A 16552-nucleotide genomic window follows, 5' to 3' on the forward strand; every position below is an offset into this window, starting at 1 on the left:
TCCTAAAGACTCCTGGTATATCCCTCCTTTTCTTTACCCACAATGCATTCACCTTTCCCTATTTCACTGTGATTCACAGTCACATTAAAGGACAAGACAGAAACCTTGTTGCATTCTTCAAACAGCGTCTATACCTGCACTGTCCAATAAGGTAGCTACGAGCCACATTTGACTTCTGAACACTTAACACGTGACCAGTCTGAATTGAGGTGCTCTAAGTATAAAATACACACCCGATTTCAGACAGTACATTAAAAAAGGTAAATTACCTTAATTCTTTTTAATATGGATCCTAGCTCTAGAGACCACCAGACGTGTGGTTCATATTTGTCCACACCCTCCCCTCCCCATTTTCTTACATCACTTGTCAGACTTCATCTCTGTTCAGACCTTCAGCTCTAGAAACCAGACAACCAAACGTAATTTCTCATATTAACCTTCCAAAGCAAAACTAATTTGACTATTGTCTTCCTCCAAGAAAGGAGGCTGGTTTGTATTAACTTAAACTCTTAGTGAATAATAAAAGATGTTTTTCCCCCTTCTTATAGGAGAACAGACATAATATGAAAATTAACTTTCCATTGTTGGCCCTAAGAGCCCATTATGTCAGCCAATACACGGCAGCTCCTAATAGCCCTTCCCAGGAAGTCTGCTGTTTTTCCAAAAGGAAACTGACACAGCAGACTAATCTGTGCTCAAATACTTGTGGCCCAACACAAACAAACAAAAAAAATAACGAATATGAAGAATAAAGACTATGAAAACAGCTCACAGTAAAATACTAGTTTACAAAACTACCTGAAAAAATGTGTAACCTGGGTGGGGGGGAGGGGGGAGAAATCTAAGAATCTATGAGTTGGGAGGAACAGAAGGAAGAAGAAAAGAAGGCAACCAATGCATAATGGATAATTGTTCTTTTCTGATCCTCTCTTGGCCTGGAAAACCATATTCAGGAATAAGAAAGCATTTGTCTTGGCATCAAATCTGCTCTCACAAGACGTGGGTGATATGCACTACTAATAAGGAAGCCACTATGTAGGAAGCAATGTTTGAGAAAGAAGAAAATACGTTGTTTTCTATTAGTAATTCACAATCTTCTGTCTCTGTAGGGCTCTGCACCCACTGTGGCTAAACATAGTAAGCATAATTTAACCACTCAACTAAAGTAGTCTTTTATGATGAGAACTTTAAAAAAACATCCTAGAAATCCCAATTCAGTGACTCAGGTGGCATCTGGGTATCTATTCTGGAAATTATCCCAGATATAATGGCTCTTTTTTTTTTTTTTTTGGTCAACCCAGTATCCATCCCCCTTCCAGTAATAGTACTGTGAGTTTTCCTTTGGACAGTCCATATCTCTTGGTCTCTTGTGGATGGAAGTGCTCTAACCCCCTCAGTTCTGGGTTGGGTACATGAAACAGGCCCAGCCAATTAGCGTGATTTACCCGTCTGGCCAAAATGACTGGTTCAGGAACGAGCACAGAACCCAGGAGATCCAATGGATGTTAAGCCTGAGACACGTTCTAGGACCCCTGAGAAGCCCTAGCGTTCTGTTGGGAGTGTACTTTGGTAGAAAGTAAGCCTGGAATAGTTCACTTTCTTTGCCTCCATGAGGAAAGACCTTAGATAGAAAGGAAGCCAACTCAGAAAAGAAGAAAGACTACTGAGGACATTAGTTGAGCACTTGGATCTACCCTTCCCCACAGCATGGTCTACCCCAGCATTTTGCAATTGCATGAATCAATGATTCTCCTTGGCCTGTCATTTGTAGCTTTCAGTAATCTTTTTAAAAAACTTAGCAACTGGTAAAGCACTAATGAGAATAGGTGCCAGTGAGCTACCAGTGCTGCTTGTGGCTGAAGAACTGGTCAGGGGTGATTACAACTGGGTAGCCAGGAGGAAGAGCCATTTGACTTTGGCATGTGCACCCCGCACTCCAAGCCTCCACCTTCAGCTGGAATCGGAACCACAGGCACCACTACAAAAGCAGAATCATGAGTGAAGGGTGACAAGTGTAATGAGGTAAGCTTCGACTAGGGGATTAGGGAAAGATAAGAGAGCTGCCCAGTAATCACAAGGCTTGCCTTAGGACTTTCGATATACGTATATGCCCTCAGACACAAAAAACAGAAGTTGGATGACCAGCTGCAAGGGTTGTTGTAGAAAAGATTCCTGCATTACTGTAATGGAGTGGTTTTCAAAGTATGTCCCAGGGTCTGTGGTACTGGTATTACTTGTGAGCTTGTTAGAAATACAGTTCATAGACCACCCTGACATGGTGAGTCTGTGGAGGTGAAGCCCAGGGGAGCATTTTCAGCAGCTCTCCCAGTGGTTCTCATGTATGTTAGGACTGAGGACCATGGTCTCAGACTTGAGAGCACTGGTTCTCAGTTTCCTGAGCCCCACCCCCAGAGACACTGATTGGGTAGCTCTGGGTTTGAGCTTGAGAATGGGCATTTCTAACAGATTTCCAGATAATGCTGATGCTGCTGGCCCAGATACCACACTCTGTGAACCACGGTCTAAGAGGGTGACTTCAGTGATGTCTAAAGTCCCATGCAGGGGAGAGAGTCTTTGATGTTTAGGATTTGGCTTGCAAAGGTCATCCTACTAATCTGTAACCCTCTTAATGCTGTGGCTCACACGTGTCGGCTCCATGAAGGGCTGCAGCTAAAATGGCCCCGTTCAGCTACAGGAGAGTAACTGAAAATAACTCAGGTTCATTACCTGTATTTCTGAATCACCACAATGTCACAAAAGATGACAGATATATTTATTGAAATATATCTTTTTATTTTTTAAGTTAGAGGAGGGGAGATAGACAGATTCCTACATGCATCCTGATCAGTATCCACCCAGCAATCCCCATTTGGGGCCAATACTTGGACCAACCAAGCTATTCTCAGCATCCAGGGCCAATGCTCGGCCGAGCCGAGCCACTGGCTGCAAGACTGGAAGAGAGACAGAAGGGGAGAGGAAGGGGAAGAGAAGCAGATAGTTGCTTCTCTTGTGTGCCCTGACCGGGGATCAAACCTGGGATGTCCGCAACTGGCCAGGGTGAAATATGTCTTGAAGCAACAAAAACAACAGGAAGATCTGTTGGCATCCCTCATACAAAGCAGGTGTTTTTTGTACCTCTCACCTCTAAATCACCCCCTAAACGTTTCTTTCCAGCCAGACCTAGCCGGCACCCTCTGTACCTATTGTCCTTCTCCTCAATCCGTCCCTTCCTATATCTGCAGCTCAAGAATGTGAAAAAGCAAGGCAGGACCTTGTTCTGAGGGCAGAAGAGGAAGAAAAATTGAACGGGCAAAGTTAGAATTTTAATAAAGCAAGGGAAGGGGGAAGGCAGAGAACTTTCATACAGGTGTTAATCATTTCTATCTGTAAAAGCTACCATTTAGTGTGCTTTGTGCCAGACACTGTTTTTTGGCTCTTCGCATAAATCAGCTCATTTAAAGCTCACATCAATATTGTGAGGCAAGCGTTCCTGTCATTTTTCAAATGAGTTTCCCAAGGCTGAGAGGGGTTAAGCAACTTGTCCAAGGCCACATGTAACAGTGAAAGAGCAGAAACTTGACCCCCGGCCTGTCTCATTCCAAAGCCCTCGTTCTTGAACACTATCTGATCGCCTTCCTACAAAATTAGGACACATACACATCTAGGGCAAGTGGTTTAACAGCATACGCGCCTCCAGATTCCCTAGCCGGTCTTTCTCACTGCTCCCTGCCTGGATGCCTACCCCGTGGGCCACTCCTTGCTCCTTTATGTTCATTATGTGCTACATCTGCCCACCAGTTTTCAGAGCTGCTGGGGGAGATTTAGCAAAGACAGTTGCCATCCTAAAAGTAATGCCTCTTTTCCCTGATGTCCACAAGATGATTGTGTAAATATAATTAAACCAGATTCTGAAAGGCCCCAGATACGAAGCATTTAAACCTGTCCAGTAGGAAATGGAAAGTGAGGACTCTGGAATGAGGGAGGCTGACTTGGCAACACGCCCACAAATGAGGAGAGGCTCTTGGCCCTGGTGCCCGTCAGATTCACCCGCAGAGCTTTCTGAACTCCCACACACCCATTACTGCCTGGCCTTTCTGGAACAACAGGCGCAGGGTGGGCACCCACACACTGTACGGTGAGGAGGTTTCACAGGCAATTTGGCTTCTGTTGGCCCTAAGAGCCTACCATGTCTGTCCAACAAAAGTTAGCTCTTAATAGTCTCAACTAAGACAATCTTTGCCTGACCAGGTGGTGACGCAGTGGATAAAGCATTGGACTGGGACGCAGAGGACCCAGGTTCGAAACCCTAAGGTCGCCGGCTTCAGTGCGAGCTCACCAGCTTGAGTACGGGGTCGCTGGCTTGAGCATGGGATCATAGATATGACCCCATGGTCGCTGGCTTGAGCCAGCTGTATCCCCACACACCCCACCCTGGTCAAGGCACACATGAGAAAGCAATCAATGAACAACTAAGGAGCTGCAATGAAGAATTGATGCTTCTCATCTCTCTCCCTTCCTGTCTGTCCCTATCTGCCCCTCCCTCTTACTCTGTCTCTGTCAAAAAACAAAAAAATAAAAGTTAGACAATTTTGATTAATAGATTAAACAGGGATTCTATTTAAAAATAGAAATTATAGATGGACACTGATATGCTTTCAGTTAGAGAAGTCTTTTCTAATTAAGCACAAACAGGAAGAATAAAAAGATCTGACTAAATTTAAGAACAGATAGTAAAAACTTTTTTTTTTTTTTTTTGGTATTTTTCTGAAGTTGGAAATGGGGAGGCAGTCAGACAGACTCCCGCACGCACCCGACCGGGATCCACCCAACATGCCCACCAGGGGGTGATGCTCCGCCCATCTGGGGCGTTGCTTTGTTGCAACCAGAGCCATTCTAGTGCTTGAGGCAGAGGCCATAGAGCCATCCTCAGCGGTCGGGGCCCACTTTGCTCCAATGGAGCCTTGGCTGTGGGAGGGGAAGAGAGAGACAGAGAGGAAGGAGGGGGGAGGGGTGGAGAAGGAGATGGGTGCTTCTCCTGTGTGCCCTGGCAGGGAATCGAACCCGGGACACCTGCATGCCAGGCCGGCGCTCTACCACTAAGCCAACTGGCCAGGGCCCTAGTAAAAACTTTATTAAGAAATACCATAAACAAAGTTAAAAGGCAAATAATAAACTGCAAGAAATATTTGACCAAAAAGGTAATTCACTCAACAAATAAAAAGTGCTCTCATTCACTAAGGAAAAAAATAAACATTCTAAAGGAAAAACAGACAAAATGCATGTATATATTTCACTAAAAAGAAATGCAAGTTGGCCCGCCCGGTTGGCTCAGCAGTAGAGCGTCAGCCTGGCATGCGGGGGACCTGGGTTCGATTCCCGGCCAGGGCACATAGGGGAAGCGCCCATTTGCTTCTCCACCCCCCCCTTCCTCTCTGTCTCTCTCTTCCCCTCCCGCAGCCGGGGCTCCATTGGAGCAAGGATGGCCCGGGCGCTGGGGATGGCTCCTTGGCCTCGGCCCCAGGCGCTAGAGTAGCTCTGGTCGCGGCGGAGCGACGCCCCGGAGGGGCAGAGCATCGCCCCCTGGTGGGCAGAGCATCGCCCCTGGTGGGCATGCCGGGTGGATCCCGGTTGGGCGCATGCGGGAGTCTGTCTGACTGTCTCTCCCCGTTTCCAGCTTCAGAAAAAAAAAAAAAAAAAAGAAAGAAAAGAAATGCAAATTATAAGTAAATATGAGAAAATTTTCACCTCCACACTAAACAAAAAAATTAAAACTAGTCACAGCTTTGGCAAATATTTATAAATAATAATGCCTCACATGAGATGAGTAAAAACAGGCACATTTATAAGTTCTTGGGAGAACTATGAACAGCCAAACTATCCAGTGGGCAATTTGGTATTATGCCAAATGTTTATTTTCTTGGATTCAAGAATCCTCATAGTTTCTTCCTTTCTTTTTATTTTAAAGTGAGCAGAGGGGGGATAGAGAGAGAGACTCCCACATGCGCCCCAACCAGGATCCACCTGATGCTTGGACCAAGCAATCTACCCTCAGCACCTGGGACTAATGCTCAAAACAATCCAGCCACTGGCTCTTGGAGAGGAAGAGAAAGAGAAGGGGGAGAGGGAGGGAAGAGAATCAGATGGTCGCTTCTCATGTGTGCCCTGATGGGGGACAGAAGCCGGTCGTCCACATACTGGCCTGACGCTCTATCCACTGAGCCAACTGGGCAGGGCCTCATCATTTCCATAAATTTATCTTAAGGAAATGATTACCTCCTCATACACAGGCTTATGTATATGGATTCAATGTGTCTTATTAAGAGTGAAAAACTGGCAATAAACTGTATGTACTGTAATAAACGATGAGTTGAATAAATTGTCCTCCGACAAACTATTTTTGTCAACAGAAAAGTGGTATGCATTATTTCTAAGGTTTATATAATAATATCATGGAGTGTTAGATAGAGAAAAAATATTCTGGAGGCCAAGAAATCAGTCTCTCAGGTGTGAGGATAAAGGAGGGTGATAGAAGTGAGAATTCAGAGGAAGAAAAAATATTTTCTATTTAGTGTGGTCCAATATTGTAAACATTAGAGAAAGAGAAGGGGGAGAGGGAGGGAAGAGAATCAGATGGTCAATATTGGACCATATAGACCATATAAACATAGAGAATCTAATGTTTACAATATTGGACCGCACTAAATAGAAAATATTTTTTCTTCCTCTGAATTCTCACTTCTATCACCCTCCTTTATCCTCACACCTGAGAGACTGATTTCTTGGCCTCCAGAATATTTTTTCTCTATCTAACACTCCATGATATTATTATATAAATAATGTGTGGCTATTTAAATTTAAGTTAAATTTAAATAAAATTTAAAATTAACGTTCTTAGTTGCATTAGCCATATTTCAAGTGCTCAATAGCCAGAGGTGACTAGTGTCTATGCCAGTGGTAGTCAACCTGGTCCCTACGAGCTTTGGTCCCAATCTGGTTACAGCTTTCATGGTGGGCAGTAGCGGAGCAACCAAAGTATAAACAAAAGATAAATTTAACTATAGTAAGTTGTTTTATAAAGATTTATTCTGCCAAACTTAGTGAAAATCCAACATAAAGTACTTGGTAAGTAATTATTATTATATGCTTTAACTTGCTGTAACTCTGCTTTATAAATTTTATAAAGTAAAGTTACTTCCCTACTTTATAAATCACCATTACTGTGGAACTGGTGGGTGGTTAGAAAATTTTACTACTAACAGAGATACAAAAGTGGGCGGTAGGTATAAAAAGGTTGACTACCCCTGATCTACGCTATCAGACAGCAGAGGTTATAGAATCACTTGAAAGCTCTATTGGGGCCCTGGCCTGTGGCTCAATGGGTAGAGCACCAGCTGGCATATGGACACCCCAGGTTTGATTCCTGGACAGGGCACACAGGAGAAGTGTCCATCTGCTTCACCCCCTACCCCCCTTCTCTCTCTCTCTTCACCTCTCACAGGCAGTGGCTTGATTGGTTTGAGCATGCCCCATGGGGCTGAGGATAGCTCCCTAGGAGCATATCAGCCTCAGGCACTAAAAATAGCTCCGTACTGGAGCACTGGCCCCCAGACAGGGTTCCCGAGTGGATCCCAGTCAGGGCACATGTGGGTGGGAGTCTGCCTCACTATGTACCCTCCTCTCATCTAAAAAAATAATTCTACTGGACAGTGCTGATGGAAACATTCTTTCTCATGCCAGAGTTCAGCCTGGAACCAGCTTGGGGCTCATTTTTTCAGCCTCATCTCTTGGTACACTTTTTCTCATCCCCATGTTCCAGCAACAAGACTGTAAGCACCACAAGAGTGTATTTGTCTGGTTTTCCCAGTAGTGGGAGGGGGGATGTATTACCCAGATAACTGCACACCATGGAGGAGCAGATATGTGCACAGATAGCTGATACAGCACAGAACTCAGCCTGGGCTTCAGGGAAGTGTTCCCAAAGGAGAAGGGGTAGAAATTATCTGACAGGTAAAAGACTATTCTAAGTAGAGAAAGGACATATGAGTAAAGGCACTGATGAGGAAAAAACACAACATGAGAAGAATTACCAGCTAGTCAGGCATTTAATCAATTCAACACATAGTAAATGTCTGCGACGGGCCAGGCCTGAGTCAGGTCTGGGGGACAGAGCCGTAACAAGAGGACAGCCATGGTCCCTATTCTAACGATGCTTCTACTCTCGCCTAGGGCTGTGGGAGCACCAAGGGTCAGGCAAGGCATGCCAGGACCTTATACCTCATATCAAGGATCCTGGTATGTTTTTTAGCCTAACAATTGAATCTTCTTTTTGGCTTCAGTGAGGATCAGAGTCCTACCTCCTATTTTTCTCCTTGTCCCCTACCCCAGTCCCCATAAACTGCTGTGGGAGATAGAGCTGCTGCTGGTGGCAGGCAGGAGGTGGGCAGGGGTGGCGGCGGTTAGGCAGCGGAGGGACAGAACTGACAGTTTTCATAAGACCCCTCCAGCGGCCAGTGAGGATGTGGATTGGAGAGGAGAAAGAATAAAGACGTGAAGTCTAGTGGGGAGGCTGCTGGAGTCATCTAGAAGAAGCGAGGGGCGGGGCAGGGCTGAAAAATGGCAGGGCCAACTTTAGCGATGTTGGAGCGGGAGAAGGCACTCCGAGTTAAGAAAATGCTCTCTGATGAGAACGAGTCTGGTAAAGCAGAGGGAGCGTCGCCAAGCCCGACGGGGGAGGGCGTGTCTGTGGGGCAAGGTTCCAGGGAGAAGGAACGAAATGTCTCAGGAGAGTTCCCCAGGCCGCGGCCGGGGGCCAGGAGGGGCCCGGGCACCGGGGACGGAGGAGAGGAGGCAGCAGGTCAGAGGGGCACGAAGCACCCACCTGCCGGGGGCCTCACCGCGCCAGGATGGGCGGGGCCGTGAGACAGCAGGTGTGCGCGACCCTCGGAGCGAGGGTGGGGAGGGGGCTGCAGCGGGCCTGGGTCTTAGGGCAGAGGGAGACCCCCCCATGGACTTTAGCGGGGCTATTTCACGACCTTGTCCTTGACCAATTTACGAGGCGAACAGGGCGCATTCTCCACAGCCTGAAATCCGCCTGGAGCCACGGCTTTGCTCCGGGCCTGCCACAGAACCGACACTTTGCCGGAGCCTCGTCTAGGCTGGATTCCCGACGCTCGCTAGGTGCTTCTCCGGGGCGACCCCCTAATCGCACCGGCCGCTCAGGCGGCCCAGACCCCCACAACCCCCGGCCGCTCCGCCCAGGCTCCCCGCCGGATACCCTCAACCCCGCAGCGACCCCACCCCGCGTCGCTGCCCCCGGAGCCCTCGGTTTCCTCCTACCGGCACCCCGACCCCCCACGTGGCCAGCTCCTCGCTCCCGCCCCTCCCGGCCGCGGTACCTGGGGCTCTCGAAGCTGCACCCCCTGCGCCGCAGCGCCGCCCTCTTCTGCCGCAGGAGCGCAGCGGCCTCCCCACCCAGCTCCGGCTCCATCGCCCCGGGCGGGGACCGCGGGCTCGGGCGCACTCGGGTGGGCTCGGGCGTCGGCGGGGCTCGGCTCCCGCGCCGCAGCCCACGCCCCGCCCCGCGCGCCTCCGTGGCCGAGGCCCCGCCCCTGCCCCGCCCGGAACTTCGGCCAAGCTCCCTTCTTGCCCCTCAGCCGGGTCCAGAGCCGCCCCGAACCTCGGCCCCTCCCGCCGCTTGCCCCTCAGAGGGGGCTAGGTTCCTCCCGGTTCTCCCCACCTCCTCCCATGAACTTCAGCCCAGTCCACGCGCCTCAGCTGGTTCCCGGGCCCCACCCCGCACCCCAGCCACGCCCACCCTGCGCCGGCCCGCTCGGTTCCCGGTTCCCGAGCCGGCTCTCCGCACCGCTGCTTGGCCTGCCGGAAAGCCCACTCGGTCCTCTCTGTAAGTAAGGGCCACGGCCCGGCCCCGCCCCTCGCTCTCCCTGAGCCTCGGCACTGGCTCCGGCCCCGCCCACTTACCCCTCCACTGCTGAGCTCGCGCGCGACCCCCACCCTCACCCCACGGTTTGGCTCCCTGGGGCGTTCCTCCTCCACATCGCATTACCCTCTGCCCTTTCTAATGTGGCACCTTCTCCCCTGGAGGCCGCCCTTCCCCGTGTCTCGCCCACGGGCACGACCCCACTTTTTCTCTTCAAAGTCCCCACACTGAGGGCCTCACTCTAACGGCCCTCCTCAACCCTGCGGGGGACAGGGCTCTGCCCTCAGCCCCGCCCCCACAGGCCTCGCCCGCATCTGGCCCCGCCCACCCGCTTCATCTCTGCGGGTGTCAGGGCCCTGGCTCTCTGTGTGCAGTGGGTACCAGGCCACCTTCGAGGCTAAATAGGCATTCCACCGCACAGTCTATGTTAGTTCAAGGGTCTCTTCACTCACCAAAAGGAGGTAGTGCTGTCTGCTGGTGGTCGTTTGTGGCGTCTGATGCAGTGAGCCCGAGGAGCTGGATCTTTGCAGGCTACCAATCTTGGGTTCAAGTCTTGACTGCATCACTCTTGACTCGTGTGATAACCACCATACCCCTCTTTCCTCCTCCTCAAGTCAAATGTGTTGGTCTTAGAGCCCTTGGGCATTACACTGGGGCCCAGGGCACAACCCTATCTTGGTAAAGCTGGAGGTCACTGTGCCATCTCAATTGTGAAGGAGGTGAACTAGGGTCCCTCAATTGGCAGAGCCTGTCTGGACTAGGGAGGTGTGGTCGCGCTGGCCTAGACCTGGGATGGTGTAGAGCCTGAGAAGTGTGTGTGTTTGTGTGTGGGGGGGGGGCATGAGCTTGAAGAATCAGCCACTGTAGCTTTGGAAGGCACTAGCTGGGAAACAGGCAGGCAGGGCCAGGGGCTCCCATGATCAACTTAGATCATTGTCCCTCTGGTGCATTCTGTCTCAACTTGCTTTCCCAGGAATCCTTTGCTTGCTGCACCCTCCCACAGAGAAGCCAGGCCGGAGAGAGAATGAAGGGGAGAGGGATAGAGGTGTAGGAGACCTTCCATTTCTCCTTCTGGCCCCCAGACTCCACTTTGGTCCTCCCCTCAGTTTTCCAGGAGACAACCCTTCTAAGCCTCCTCACCTTGTAAGACAGTCCGTTTTCTCTTAAGCACACTAGAGTGGATTTCTGGCTTTTGCTTAACATCATTAATTTTCTCTGACACATCTTTTCAGATTTAGGTCCCGTTACTCCCCAAAATCCTTTACTCAGTGAGACTGGGTTGGCTCTTTTCCTGACCTCATCCTGCTCCTCCTCCTTTCTTTCCTCTGCCTTCTCTGCCCTCCATGTGTTCAGAGGTCTCTGAAATGAATCTCCAAATGTCCACTGTCCTTTAAATCCTCCCCAGGCTCCCCCCTCCCTCCCTAGGTGTCCACAGCACTGACTGTCGTTTCTGAGTTACTGTTCCTATGTGTTGTTTATGTTCTAATAACCTCTTAACAGAGCCCTGAGCGCCCCACATCTTCATGTCTGTATCTGGTACACCAACTGTTCACTAAGTGAAATGCACATGACTTTAATAAACTGAGCAATATTCATTGGAAAACACATTTAATTTCAAAGTAAACAAAGATGTTTGTACATTAAAGTATTTAATTAGTGAGACAATTATTATCAGTGTAACAAGCTGAAAAATACAGCAACTTGATACAAGACTGAGGTAACAAAATACTTCACCAAAAATCTAAAGAATCCCAGAGGGTTGATGTTCAGTGTTACTGTGGGTGAGACACTTCACAGGAATTAGAGAAAGTCCTTACACAACTGCATGCAAAGGGCAACATATTCAACAGGAAACGAATTAAAATGTAGAAACTGATTTTCAACTTACTTTGAAGAATACATAAGAAATTGATACTTAAAATACTCTCTATGCAACCTTTTGAATGCTAAGTGAAAAACCATGCATTTTGGCACAAAATTTATTTAAAGATTATACCATACTAATAAAGTAATTACTATTGTTTCATTACCGAATGGTCACAGTTGTTCAGAAATGGGTAAGGAAATGAGTGGTTATGAACAGACAGACGTTCATGTCATTGCTGCTGTGACAGGGACTTCGGGCTGCCTCTGGTGTACACCTACTTGTGCAGCCTGGGAAGTGGTCCATGGTGCAAGTCTTCAACGTTCAAGAAATGCAGCTCTCACTCACACTGTACTTGCATTTACTATGAAAACCCAAACACGTCTGAAGTAAATACTGTGAACATGCTGACTCTGTTCTCATTCCACCTCGGGGTCCTCTGTGTGCCCAGCCATAGCTCCGTGCCTGCCTTTTCTGCACCAGCCAGCTTCTCGGACAATGACTCCATCTTGTCATCAGTGCAACTGAACGCTCCGGGCAAGAGGCTGTTCAGTCTGTTGAGCTTCTTGAAGCATTTCCGGAGGACTCTGCACAGGGTTTGTACTCAGTGCTGGGACACAGGCAGGGTCTTGCCAGAGATGCAGTGTGAGGATTATTTGTTCATTAAGTGCTCAGCTTCCTGAGGGCAGGGATCGGTCTGTCTTGTTCGCAGTCATTTATATCCTGGGTAGAGCCTGGCACACAGGAAGCACTCACTGGAAATGTGAACGAATGAACAAATGGGTGGTTTTGCACAGAGAATCAATTTTTTTTCCCCCAAAGGATTCTTGTTTCGTTCTTTTTTAAACATGAAATCAGCCAACATGTAAGTATGATGTGGGGCTGGTGAAAGTCATTTATGAAGTCACGAAACATAAGTTAGGTTGTGTTTTTGGCAATGTTCACCTGGTTATAAGCATCAGGGATGTGAGTAGGAGCTCTAGACTCTACCTGTGAAATTAAAGCAGTCTCTGCTTCCAAATGGCTTCCTGTTTTCATGGACCATTTTCCACCTGTAAATGGCATCCTAAAAGATATACATCTTGGGTTTGGGAGGTGGGAGGAAGATGATTAAAGAAATACTGGCCATCTTGGCAAGAAAAGAAATGGTTTTATAAGTTCAACTGGCAAGAGAAAGCGGGTTCTTTCCCAAACAGAATCCCTTCAAGTATCTTCCTCTTTAGGTTCCACAGTGGGACAGGGTGATGGACCGGTTTCTTCAGGGAAGAAGAGGCCACACTCTCTCACTGAGCATGCTCAGAACAATACTTCTACTACTGTTCATCAAATCAATCCTCCAGGAAGTGTTTCAGTTGTCAGAACGCACTCGGCTGACCTTGAGTTACAAAACATGTTCAACTCAAAGGGGTTTAAAGTACACCTGGGAAGAGGTGAGGGGGCTGTTCTTGGGCATTGTAGTACCAGCTACCTACTCCGGTCTGTAGACAGCATTCTATAATTTTCCTTTTGGGATGTCATGACCTGTTTGCTTAAAAAAAAAAAAAAAAGATACAGCATATGCATGCAAGACATACCATCTTCAATGGTTTCACAAACATTTGTGCACGAAGGACAGTCAGAGAGCAAAGAGCACACACTTTCTTCTAGGGTGAGAACCCATCACAGACTTTTCCTCTTAGGGTTTCACGCCTGGCCCTTCCTTCTGCCCCGGCCTCGCGGGCTCCTCGCCTGCAGGTTGAGGGACAAACCAGTGCTGGAAAGACAACCTGGACTTCACTCACAGGCGTGGCCCCGGACCCCTGCTGGGAGAGCCCGTGTCCCTCAGTGCCTCCAGGACTCCTCTGCCAGTTCAAGGTTAGTAGCAGTCCTACAGGAAGTCTGCCAATGAGGTCTGAATCCAACCTAAGAATATTTCTAGGAGAGGATATGGGATCAGTCTCAATTAGTAAAAAGACTAAACACTTTGAAAAGAACTGCAAAATTAGGTTTGGAAGAAAACATATGTGAAAGAGAAGAAAAATTTGTACAAGGCAGAAAATGATCTGATTTAGTGGAGCCAAAAATTCTGGGGTTTATGGATTGACATCTATATTTTGAGAAAACCAAGGACAACTGAAAAATGGGAAATACAAGGAAAATAAGTAGCTGATGTACTGGTCTCACATATTCATCCAAACTTAAGATTTTTTAAAAATTAACAGGCAGAATCAGATTGAATATAGGTCAGAATTAATGCTGAATGGTTCTGGTGAGAGGTGTTTGAAGCGTTTGGTGTTTTCATTCAGCCTCTAGCTGCTAATTTGCATAGTTCTCGCTATGAGTTAGGTGCACGCATCTGGACCCCAGCTATGGGCGGGTGTGCAAATCAACAATGGCTGATGTGTGAGGACATCACTTTACCATCTGGAGTTTCTCCTGGCATGCTCGAAACTTTGCCCCAAAGGAGGGTTATGGAGCACAGCAAGGCTCGACCACAAAGTAAGATCCTGAGGATAACACCTTTCCTCACCAATTCATTCAGATTTTCAGAAAAGTTCTCACCATTTGATCAAAATACAGTGGTGGGTCCTTCAGTTGTTTTGAAATTGACTTATTATAGTTCACTGGTTAAGATGTTGTTTTGAAGTATCTTGTCCAGACACTGTTATAAGTGCTTTGATGTCTGATCCGTGTAGCTATGAAACCATAATAACAACAAGGACTCAGAAATTCAGTTTCTTTCAGAAAATCATTTTAGGATTTCCTTTTCAGAATTAGGACACCCAGATTAGAAAGAAAAAGGGGGAGGGAAAGGTGAGCTATGGTGATAAAGCTACCATAAATAAAGTTAATTTTTATTCATTATTTTGAATAAAAATATATTTGTACAAAATAAAAGTCACTTAAAAATATGACAGTGACAAAGAATGCCATTCATGTGACAAACTCTTAACTGAATGCAGAGTGTGGGCCATTCACTCTCCGGGGCTTTGCCCTCGTCACCATGGTCATCAACAATTATGTCCTTGGACTTGGATGGTGGAGAACTTGCTGGTGACTGGGTTCGGGGTTACTACTGGGGGAACTTAAGGCCTCAGTGTCGCTCAGCTCCCCCGTGGCAGCAGAAATCCCGGTGGGCCCACCCTGGCAGTGGAGGCAGAGGGTTGAGATGACAGGAGTAGAAGCCTTGGCCAGTCGGGGAAAGGCTGGGGCAGCCGTTCACGGCAAGTGTGGAGGCCTCCGCGCTGCTCTGAGACACGGGGAGAAGTGTCCCGGCTCCCCATTCTGGCGTGGTGGAGGGATGGGAAGAAACGGGCCTCCAGGCCCTGCAGGAAGGGAAGGGCAGAAGCAAGCAGGCCAGCGGCCCAGTCCACAGTCCTGACGCCAGGGCCTGTCTCAGAAGAGCTGACACCAACAAGGCCTGGAAGGGACCCAGGCCCAGGAGCAGGCCTCCAGATGAATAGCACCCATAGGAACAGAACACAAGACACAATTTAAGGCATTGTTTGTTTACAGTAAAAGAATGCGAGGGACCCTTAACACAGGAGGGGTCTGGGCTCTCACTCTGACCTCCCTTGGTGGACAAGGCTTTCACTGAAGGGTAAAGCACGGCCTCGAAGCCAATGAAGTGTGCGATGTCATGAGTCTTGTGCCAAAATGCATGTTTCTCCAAGAGTTCACACTCGCTCACATGCACACATACACGGCACATACACACAGAGGACGTTTCTGGTGGTACAAAATCTGAGGGAGCCCTGTCGGCGAGCAACTCCTCATACTTGGGCTGTAAAAAGCCAGTTCCACAACCTTCTCCTTCTCTGGCCCCTCCCGCAGGTTCACACTGCACTCTGTGTGCAGGAGAAAGCACGGGGACCCAACGTGGGCCGAGTGCTCTCTAGTCGCAGGAGCGAGCAGCTGGTGGATGGACGAGGGCCCAGAGAGGGAGTGCAGATGTAGCTGCTGATGAGTGTCACAAGAGTCACTGGGGACCGGCGGCAGGTCCCGCACTGGCAGGGCCCTCTGGACTGTGAGACCACAGGCTGCATCCCATAGAGTCCAGCTGTGAGTCTCCCAGGACCCTGGCCAATGGCCTGAGCCCAGGACCTGCACTCATCACCAGTCCCAGGCAGGGCTCCCAGAAGCCTCTGAAGTCACGCCAAGTCCTGCAGAGACTTATTCAAATGACATAAGGTTTGCAGGTACCTAGAAGAGAAAGCTCAGCTTTTTGTCAAAGTCCAACCTTTCAGATGGGGACAAGGGGCAGTCCCTAAAGCCTGGCCTAGTTAGTCTGTGAATGAGCAGGTCAGCTGGGGAGAGGGGACAGCACTAATCACCACCACTACTTGTTAAGTGACTGCTGTGTGCCAGGCACTGCTCTGAATACTTCACATGCATCGTGTCCTCAAACAACCCCATAAGGCAGGTACTGGAAGTGTTACCATTATAAAGATGAGGAAACTGAGGCTTAGAGAGGTGAAGTACATGGCCAGTAAGTGTCAGGGATAAGACACCAGAGCCCATGCTCTCAACCACTATCCCTGGGTCCAAATAAAACTGAGGACACAGATCCTGCAAGAATAGGGGGCAGAGGCAGCAAGAGTGGCAGGGGGAAGCACAAGGAGTAAGTTTGGGGAGATTGGCAACCCCAGGATCTTCCCATAGCTAAGTTCCCAGGACATGATCCTGGCTGCCTTTACTGGGGGCCACCAGCCCCAAGGTCCGGGTGTTACACTGTCGTCAAAGCTGCTAACACACACCCAGCCCCAGGCCTC

The 16552-nt window shown here is 48.6% G+C and overlaps 2 protein-coding genes across 16 annotated transcripts in view; both read right to left on the minus strand.

The window, feature by feature from the left end:
- GARNL3 (GTPase activating Rap/RanGAP domain like 3) overlaps window positions 1–9651 on the minus strand; it is a 129022-nt gene extending 119371 nt beyond the window's left edge. For all 4 annotated transcript variants that reach the window (XM_066367107.1, XM_066367105.1, XM_066367106.1 and 1 more), the window contains exon 1: window positions 9396–9651. In XM_066367107.1, the coding sequence (XP_066223204.1) occupies window positions 9396–9487 (92 nt within the window). In that variant the 5' untranslated portion in view covers window positions 9488–9651. The remainder of the gene's footprint in view (window positions 1–9395) is intronic.
- A 1877-nt stretch (window positions 9652–11528) lies between these two features.
- Window positions 11529–16552, minus strand: part of RALGPS1 (Ral GEF with PH domain and SH3 binding motif 1) — a 331320-nt gene continuing 326296 nt past the window's right edge. For 11 of the 12 annotated variants that reach the window (XM_066367128.1, XM_066367126.1, XM_066367125.1 and 8 more), the window contains one exon: window positions 11529–15983. In XM_066367128.1, the coding sequence (XP_066223225.1) occupies window positions 15954–15983 (30 nt within the window). In that variant the 3' untranslated portion in view covers window positions 11529–15953. The remainder of the gene's footprint in view (window positions 15984–16552) is intronic. The other variant, XM_066367127.1, reaches the window with a different exon arrangement.

The sequence above is a fragment of the Saccopteryx leptura genome, chromosome 2 (assembly GCF_036850995.1).
Source record: "Saccopteryx leptura isolate mSacLep1 chromosome 2, mSacLep1_pri_phased_curated, whole genome shotgun sequence".
Classification (NCBI taxonomy): domain Eukaryota; kingdom Metazoa; phylum Chordata; class Mammalia; order Chiroptera; family Emballonuridae; genus Saccopteryx; species Saccopteryx leptura.